At 46.1% G+C, this 10000-nt stretch overlaps 1 protein-coding gene across 1 annotated transcript in view; it reads left to right on the forward strand.

Moving 5' to 3' along the window:
• Positions 1-10000, forward strand: part of LOC119593784 (visual system homeobox 2-like) — a 155205-nt gene that overhangs the window by 119662 nt on the left and 25543 nt on the right. Inside the window, exon 3 of the mRNA XM_037942811.1 lies at positions 7758-7884. Within this exon, the coding sequence (XP_037798739.1) occupies positions 7758-7884 (127 nt within the window). The remainder of the gene's footprint in view (positions 1-7757; positions 7885-10000) is intronic.

A 10000-nucleotide genomic window follows, 5' to 3' on the forward strand; every position in this document is an offset into this window, starting at 1 on the left:
AAAGGAAAGAGAAATCATATTTATATATTTTATGACAAAACACAGACGAAAAATGGAAGGAAAATAAAAGTTCCGGTTTCCTGTATCTGCAAATCACATTCGCCTTGTAAAAAGTTGAAACAGAATTGATATTGGGAGCCAAGGTGAGTACACGAGTCTAAAAATAAAAGTCATATGTCTTTTTCCTTTTTTTTCACGTGTGAAAGCTGGGTCAAATCTACAATAATGGCGTACATATTCAGTCTCTATTTGCAATAAGGAGTTGAAAAAGACGTATTTGTCCTTTCCATAACGAATTTTCTTTCATGTCTCTTCCTATTATTTCTTTCACATCTTCCTTGCCTTTTATCCTTACTACTTATTATTCCGTTCTTCTTATTCTTATTATTTAAACTGCTTACCTGTCCTCGTATTCCTATTCAGTTTGCCAAGACCCGAGCGAATGCAAACCTGCCTCAGGATCTTCACAACATTCAACTTGAAAGAAAGAAAGCACTCACTCTCATCTCTTCTCTTTAAAATCTGATAACGATCAACGAACGGAAATCTCTCTCTTTCTTGCATCCTCATCCGACTGACTAACTCTCTCTCTGTGTTTGTGTGTGTGTGTGTGATGTGTGTGTGGTGTGTGTAAAAGTTGTTTGTCCGTCTCTTGCTTTCTCTAGTCTGTCTACCTTACCTCTCTCTCTCTCTCTCTCCTCTTTCTTCACTCTCAAACTCGGGTCCTCTCACTCTGCTCTCTTTCTCTCTATTCTCTAAGTCTCAAACTTTCTCTCTCTTCTCTCAGTGTTGTGTGTGCGTGTGTGTGTGTGTGTGTGTGTGTGTTTTTGCGTGTTTATGTGTGTTTTGTGTGTGTGTGTGTCCGTCTCTCTCTCTTTCTCTCTATGTCTGTCTGCTTCCTTCTCTTCTCGTCTCACCTCGTGTCACCTGCCTCATCTTCCAACATTCACTGAGAACGTCATCTCTCTCTCTCTCTCTCTCTCTCTCTCTCTCTCTCTCTCTCTCTCTCTCTCCCTCCCTCTCTCTCCTCTTCAAGCGACCGTCCCGAGACACGTGGGAAAGCGCGAATGGATGACCTCGAAGCCAGAAGGAAGGACATCCGAACGTCTCAAGAAAATCAGAAAAGAAAACCCCCCAAAAAAGAAAATAAAAGTACCTTCCTCCTCGGCCCCGGGTCTTGTTTCTCGAAAGGACCCGTCGGAAGAGACCAAATCTGAAAGGATCCAAAAGCTTCCAAAAGCCTAAGAGGACCAGTTGAATCCCCAGTGCCCGACGCCCTCCTTGTCACCCTCCCCTCCTCCCCTCTCCCTCTCCCCCCCCCTCCATCCTCTAACCCCTTACCCGACTCCATACATCATCTCCCTCCTTCGCTCCGCCCACCTGCATCGCAATGCCCATAAAACTCCGCCCATTTGAATAGCGAATCCCCCCATAATCCCCGCCCCCATGCACAAGCTCGCATTAAAACCCCGCCTCCTTGGACACCAAAATGCAGTCTCCGCGAGCTGTCCTCGCCGCCTCGCTGCTCAATGCACTTGTATTATCCCGTAAGACGCCCACTTGTATGCAGATTAGGGGAGGGATGAGGCGGGAAGGGGTATGGGATGGGTGAATAAAGGATGAGAGAGAGAGAGAGAGAGAGAGAGGAAGGGTGTAAGAGAGAGAGAGAGAAGGAGAGGGGGTGAGGAAGGGTGTAAAAGAGAAAGAGAAAGAGAGGGGAGGGAGAGGGGAAGAATGTAAGAGAGAGAGAGAAAGAGAGGGGAGGGAGAGAGAAAGAGAGAAAGAATTATCTGTTTAACTCCTGTTGATTTGAGGGAAGCAGTATCGTCCGCTCTCTTGCCCCGAAAGGAGAGAAAGTTCCAATCTTAAATATAAAAAATCATAATGTCTGGCTTGCATATCTCTCTCTCTCTTTCCTCTCTCTCTCCTTTCCCCTCTCTCTCTCCTCTCTCTCTTCTCTCTCTCCTCTCTCTCTCTCTCTCTCTCTCTCTCTTCTCTCTCTCTCTCTCTCTCTCTCTCTCTCTCTCTCTCTCTCTCTCTCTCTCTCTCTCTCTCTCTCTCTCTCTCTCTCTCTCCCCTCTCTCTCCTTCCCTAACCCCCTCCCTCTCCGTTCGCCCCTCCCCTCCTCCTTCCTTCCTCTCCCCCTTCCCTCTCTCCAACTCACCCACACTGCCCAGGTCACTGCAACATGCAACACTCATATAGCCCCCAAACCCCGGCCTTCCTCGCTACAATGCAAACACAGCAACAATTCAATTGCAAGACACTCTGACGACCTCGAAACCGCACCTCCACACCACTCATACCAATGCAATATCCTCATTATCAAGCGATTGCAATATGCAGCTTTGCCACATCGCTTCAGCAACATCTGCGAGCTAAATAATTACAGCTGAATTATCGGAAGAATATCCATTAATTCGTCACATAATGTCCGGTTGATGGAGTTACACGGGATGAGGGATGCTGCTGCAGCTTGATTTTGCTCTTCTGTGCTTTTCATTAATCCCTTTCTCTCTCTCTCTCTCTCTCTCTCTCTCTCCTCTCTCTCCTCTCTCTCTTCTCCCTCTCTCTCTCTCTCTCTCTATCTCTCTCTTCTCTCTATCTCCTCCTCTCTCATCTCTTTCTCTCTCCTCTCTCTCTCTCTCTCTTTTTCTGTCATTTCGTGTGTTTTGTGTTCTCTGTGTGTGCTCGTTCTTGTTTTCTCTATATATATATATATATAGTATATATATATATATATATATATATTGTTTAGTTTGTGTGTGTGTAATTTATATGTGTGTGTGTGTTATATATATAATATATATTATATATATATATATTATGATGTATGTATGTATATATGTATTATATTATATATTATATTTATATATATATAATATATATATATATATTTTATATATATATTATATATATATATATAATTTTTTTTATTTTTTTTTTTTTTTTTTTTTTTTTTTTTTTTTTTTTTTTTTTTTTTTTTTTTTTTTTTATAAGGGTGTGTGTATGCATGTATGTAGATACATAATACCATCCCTACTGTAGACACTCCTCGGACGCGGCAGATGGCAGAGAGGATGCTGTCATCTTATCGCATCTCGCGCACAAATACCGCCTGCAAGTACCGATTGCAAATATCGATTGCAAACACTTCGTGGGGTTTTTCTTTACCCCATTCTTTTTTTTCTTCTTCTTCTTCTTCTTTTTTCTTTGTTCTATTTTTTTTTATTTTTTTTTTTTTTTGTCGACATTTCCCCCTATATCGGTTTCCTTCGAAGGGGAGTGGGAGGGGGGAGGGGGGAGGGGGGAGGGAGATGGAATGGAGAAAGAGAATGTCACAGAAAAAAAAAGAAGAAGAAAAAAAAAAATTTAAGGGGAAAGGATATTGACTTAAGGAATTATTTCTGATTTTTGTTTTGTTTTGTTTTTAGCTTAATAAAATTCATCTACTATTTAGGGGGTTATTTCTCCTCTTCCACTGCGCCTGTTCTTATTCTTATTTAGATATCTGCTTGTCTCTCTGTTTACCATTTTTTCTTAGTTAAATATTCGACGTGATGACTATTGATAACATCGTCTTTTTCCTTAGAAAAGGACTAAAGACCACTGCGAAATGACATAATTCCAGACACTTAAGGAAATAACAAGACAAATATCATAAACATTCAAAATGTTGCGTATTGTCTCACATACAAGCTGACATTCATGCAAACAAGTAAACACGGATTTCAGCGGAACAAGTATAGAATCCGCACTTTTTACCTCCCCCCCCCTTTCTTCTCTCTTTCCTCTGTTTATCCTAATTTTTTCTCCCTTTCTCCTTTCTTCTCATTTTTCTCTTTTTTTTCCACCTCTCCTCTCGCTTTCCTCTCTTTCTTTCTCTCTCTTCCTCTCCTCTCGCTTTCCTCTCTTTCTCTCTCTTTCTCTTCCTTTCCTTTGCCTCTTTTCTCCTACTTCCGTCTCCCTTTCCTCTTCTCTCATTCTCCTCCCTTTTCTGTTCCCTTTCTCTTCCTTTCCTCTCTGATTCTCTCTTTATTCTCCTTATCTCCTATTGCTTTCTTTTTCCACCTTTTGTCTCCCTTTCCCCTTTTTCTTCTATCTTTCGCCTCCATTTCTCCCTTTGCTCTCTTTCATCTCTCTTTCTCCTCCTCTCCTCTCGCTTCCCTGTCATCTTTCTCACGTTTTCCTCCTTTTCTCTCGCTTTACTGTCTTCTCTTTTTCTCTTCCTGTCCTCTCCCTTCCCTCTCGTTCTCTCTTTCTTCTCTATTTCCTTCCTTTGCTCTCTCTCTCTCTTCCCTTTGCTCTCTTCCTCCTCCTCCTTCCTCTTCCCTTTACTCTCTTCCTCCCCCTCCCTCCTCCTTTTGCTCTCTTCCTCCTCCCTTCGCTCTCTTCCTCCTCCTCCTTCCTCCCCCCTTTACTCTCTTCCTCCCCCTCCCTCCTCCTTTTGCTCTCTTTCTCCTCCCTTCGCTCTCTTCCTCCTCCCCTTGAAGACGCGTCGGGGGAGCGGCTACCGACGGCGAGGGCGAGGGCGCGGAGCTGTGCATAATCGGCCTGTGATCGGCGCCGCTCCCGCCCCCGGTGCTCTGAAGGGCGTCTCCTCCGCGCCCGCCCATTGTCACCGCTCCTTGAGGCCGCCCTCATAAGCCTGGAGGAAGGCGGCTCGAGGGCGTGTTTGGTGTCTCGTCAACAATGATTTGGAGGGGCGTGGAGGGGGAAGGGTGGAGGGGCGTGGAGGGGCGTGGAGGGGAAAGGTGGAGGGGCGTGGAGGGGGAAGGGTGGAGGGGCGTGGAGGGGCGTGGAGGGGGAAGGGTGGAGGGCCGTGGAGGGACGTGGAGGGGGAAGGGTGGAGGGGGAAAGGTTTAGGGGCGTGGAAGGGATGGGGTGGGGGAGAGGGGGAGAGGGAGAGTAAGTGGGAGGGGCGGTAGGGTGGAGGGCTTGAAGGCAGAGGGGAGGAGGGTAGGTATGTTGGTGGGGGTGGGATGGGGGGAGGGGCCTGGAGAGAGTGGAGGGAGAGCAGGACGGAGGGGCGACTGGGGTTTAGATGGAGGGGGTGGGATGGGGGGAGGGGCCTGGAGAGAGTGGAGGGAGAGCAGGACGGAGGGGCGACTGGGTTTAGATGGAGGATGTGGGATGGGGGGAGGGGCCTGGAGAGAGTGGAGGGAGGGCAGGACGGAGGGGCGACTGGGGTTTAGATGGAGGGGGTGGGATGGGGGGAGGGGCCTGGAGAGAGTGGAGGGAGAGCAGGACGGAGGGGCGACTGGGGTTTAGATGGAGGGGGTGGGATGGGGGAGGGGCCTGGAGAGAGTGGAGGGAGGGCAGGACGGAGGGGCGACTGGGGTTTGTAGGGTGATGGGAGGGGGTGGGATGGGTGGAGGGGCATGAGAGTGGGCAGGTTATGGAGGAGGATGATGGAGAGGTGGGAATGGGGAGAAGATCGAGTTGGAGGGTAGAATGGGGGTGTAGAGGGGAGGGTGACCTAGAGAAGGAACAGGAAGATGGTTTTAGGTGGACGAGTGGTTGTGAAGGCGGGGCTGGGGTGCGCGGAACGTACGTTCCCGGCGTTCGTGGATTCAGCGCATCCGATGCCGATGTGGTACCTGAGACGTTGTTGACGAGCAGTACGAGGTCCACGGGTCACGATGAGGATACGAATGGGAAAAGCACTAAAGAAAGGACGACACAAAGACACCAAACTTATCAAAGAAAAGAGTCAAAAAAGGATGACAGTCCTGCAGGTGGAACAGAACCGGAGCCCCCCTCCGATCGGCTGACTTCGTTTTGATGGAGGGTCTGTGGGCGGGCCTTAACCACAGATGATAAGAACGATGAAGGTAGAGGAACCGATAGTGGCATGGAGGAGGGGTCATCCGAAGAGATTCATGTCGAAGCAGAGAGGTATGTTTTTCGTCGCATGAAGGGACGAAGGGAGAAGAAATGTTATCGACACTTTTTGGTTTTTGGGTTTTTGGGGGGGGGGGTCGGGGAAAACAGATTATCACTGGGTTTTATCGATTTAGGTTGATGGGGTGAAGGGAACGGACATTGTGAAACAGACGGAAGGCGATGGATATATAGTGAGGGTATAACCGAGCAATATTTGTCATTCTAGATCTTGATTCTTTTGGCCGCCTGGGCTTCTAAATAATCTTCGGGATGGAGCCTACCAACGTGGGCCAACACCCGAGATGTGTCCATCTGCGTTTTATGTAGGGAAATGTGAATGGGGTAGACCCTCGAGATGACGCTCGACAGTCATTCACGATCATACTTTTAATCAGGTTAATTATTGTCCATGAAATCAGCAGTACCGCACTGTTCATACTGGGATGAGCCCCTTAGCAATCGAGTCGGAGAGCATCATCCCCGATTTACTGGTAAATTACCAGCCCTTTCATACTCTGATCGCTTATCAGCACAGCACCCCCTACAGGCACCATGGACCGTCCTTATGAGGGGGGAGCGCCCTAAACTGAGACCCACGCCCGTTGCGACCTGTTCGTTTAGCTGGAGGGTGGATGGGGAGGGCCTGAGAGAGTGAGAGACAGGACGGAGTTGCGACTGGGGTTTAGATGGAGGGGGTGGGATGGGGGGAGGGGCCTGGAGAGAGTGGAGGGAGAGCAGGACGGAGGGGCGACTGGGGTTTAGATGGAGGGGGTGGGATGGGGGGAGGGGCATGAAGAGTGTGTGCAGGATTATCTGTAGAGGAATATTGAGAGGTGGATGGAAATATGTGGAGGTGTAGAAGGGGTGTAGAGGGAGTGTGACCTAGAGAAAGGTAACAGAAGATGATTATTAGGTGGACGAGTGGTTTCGAACGCGGTGTTGCGCGAACGTCTTTCCCGCGTTCGTGGATTCAACCGCATCCGAATCCGTATTTGTACCTCACGTTCTTTCGACTGACATACAATCCACCGTCACGAATACAATAAACACAATCGAACAAACAATAAAAAAAAGACGACAACAAAAACACACAAACTTATCACAAAAAAAAATCAAAAAAAGATTACATTTCCGCGGGAACAAAACACGGAGCCTCCCTCTCCGCATCGCGCTCTTCATCTTTTTCTGACAGTCTTTCGCCTTAACCACAATGAATAAAACATGAATAGGATCGGAAACCAATAGGTGAGCAATAGAGAGATTCATCCTAAAGAGATTCATCGTCGAAATATATATTTTTTTTCTCGCATGAAGGGACGAGGAAGAAAGAAATGTTTATCATACTTTTTTTTTTTTTGGGGGGGGGGGTCGGGAAAAAATTATCAATCGGTTTTATACGATTTAGCTTTATTTGAAAGAATCAGACATTTGTTGAAATATAACGAAACGATGATATATAAGTAAGATATACCGAGCATATCATTTTTCTTCTTCTTTATCTTCTTATTCTTCCTCCTCTTCCTAAATTACTCTCTCCTTATCTCTACCATCTCTCCAAACACCCAGAATGTAGTCCATCTGCATTTTATGTAGGAAAAAACATGTAAATTAATACCCCTCGAATACGCCTCACGTCATTCACGATCATTATCTTTATCATCATTAATTTTGTCATCATCATCAGTACCCTCACTGTCATCATTACCATAATCATCCCCATTAGCATCAGTCACACCATCATCCCCATATTACTTAAATTACCACCCTTATCACTACTCTCATCTCTCTTATCAGCACTAGCACCCCCCTACCCACCACCATGACCCCCCCTCTCCCACCCCCTACTAACCCCCCCTCTCCCCCTCTTCCAGCCGGACCATCTTCACCTCATTCCAGCTGGAGGAGCTGGAGAAGGCGTTCAAGGAGTCGCACTACCCGGACGTCTACGCGAGAGAGATGCTGTCCCTCAAGACCGACCTTCCCGAGGACCGGATACAGGTGAGTCGCGGGGGGGGGGCGGATGCGGATGGGGGTGTCGATGGGGATGCGGATGTCGATGGGGATGGGGATGCGGATGCGGATGCGGATGGGGATGTCGATGAGATGCTGATGTTTATGCTGATGGGGATGCTTGATGTCGACGCGGATGTCGATGCAGATATGGATGGCGTGTGGTGTGCGTGTGTGGTGAGGTGGGTGATTTTGGTGTAGCGCGGTGTGGATGCGATTGTCAATGGTGTGGTTATGAGGGTGTTTTGGTGTGGATGTGGATGATGGTGTGGGTGATCTGGCGAAAATAGTGTGCTGCGAATAGTGTAACCTAGATAGCGTAATGCGGATAGTGTAATTTGGATGGTATGGCGTGGATGGTGATGAGAATGGTGATTGCAGGAGGAGTCAGTATACTGAAGTATTTGTTTACTGATGCCATTATTGTTATTATTGCTGTTATTATCACCATCGCAATTATAGTCTCTATCATTTTTTTTCCACACTACAGCACATATTAATTTAATTATCGAATGTTATAACTGGTATCGTTACTGCCATTTTCTCAACCGATGTTATTTCGTTGTCAGTATTGTTCCCGTCATTATTAATGTAATTATTATCACTACTATAACCACCAGTGTGGTAAACTAACCAAAGTGGGTATTGGTTGAGAAAGTATATATGTATATATATATATATATATATATATATATATATATATATATATATATATATATATATATATATAGATAGATAGATAGATAGATAGATAGATAGATAGATAGATAGATAGATAGAAATATATATATTCTATTTCTCTCTCTTTCTACCCTACTTCCTCTCCTTTCCATTCTTCTTTCTCCATTTCTTTTTCGCACCTGACCTGACTCTCTCCTCTGTGACCTGGTCCGACCCCTGCTGGTAAGTACAAGAAGTAAAGGAAACAGAAGGAAAAGAAGAAGAGATGAAGGAAGACAAGGCAAGGAGGGAGAAAACAGAATAGAGACAAAGAAAGACCGAGAAATATGAGGAGACGATAAATTTGTGAATAAAACGAAAACGAAAGAGGAGGGAGGGGTACGAGCGAAGGAAGGGGGAAAACGCAGAGAGAAAAATGATTAAAAACCGTTGGATAGATTTAATAGATGAAAGAAAACATGGAAAAGGGAACAGAGCGAAGGAGGAAGAACGGCAGAGAGACGAATAAAGGGCGGAGGATATGACCAGAGGATAGATTTGTGGACAGAGGGATAGTGGCGGATAAGCCGTGGATAAAGAGAGGATTATGAGGTGCGAAGAGGGAGGGGGTGGGGTAGGGGAGGAGAGGGGGGGATGGGGTGTTGGGTTATGGGTTTGTATAATTTTTATTCCATTTTTTTTTCTCTCTCATGATTATCTTCATTTTCTTTCAATATTTTTTTTTTAGATTCGTCTTCGATCATATCTATCGATTCCATTGTCTCATTTATCACATTTTGTAAAAGAAGAGAAACAGATAGACATGAAAGAGAAACAAAAACCGTCAACTCACGACAATAAAATGACAGCCAACATGTCACTCCGACTGACTGACTGACTGACATGAGGGGGATTATCAGGCCGTGAGATAAGGATCTACACGACACCAAATTCAGATAACAGGTGTCACTTCTACAGCTGCTTCGAGTGTCACACCTGTTACCCTTGTCACAGCACGACCTTGGCTGTAGGTACACGCCCCCAACAGGTCAAAGGTCATGGACGGGTCAAGGGGAGGGAGATGGAGGTCGCATGTGTGTGTGTGTGTGTGTGTGTGTGTGTGTGTGTGTGTGTGTGTGTGTGTGTGTGTGTGTGTGTGTGTGTGTGTGTGTGTGTGTGTGTGTTTATGAGTGTGTGTGTTTATGTGTGTGTGCGTGTGTGTGTATGTGTATATGTCTTTGTGTGTTTGTTTGTGGTCGAGTGTGCTCTTGTATGTACCCGTATGACGATATATGTACAAGCGTGTAGATGAGTTGGTGGAAACGACTGCATCTTTTAGCCGCTGATTTGTATCACCCAAATTTAACAAAAAAGTGATAAAAATGAGGTAAGTTAAATATCCTGGTAAAGACGTCCCTCCCTCTGATAACTGTCTCCTTTTCTC

This window comes from Penaeus monodon, chromosome 3, assembly GCF_015228065.2.
Source record: "Penaeus monodon isolate SGIC_2016 chromosome 3, NSTDA_Pmon_1, whole genome shotgun sequence".
In the NCBI taxonomy this organism is placed as follows: Eukaryota; Metazoa; Arthropoda; class Malacostraca; order Decapoda; family Penaeidae; genus Penaeus; species Penaeus monodon.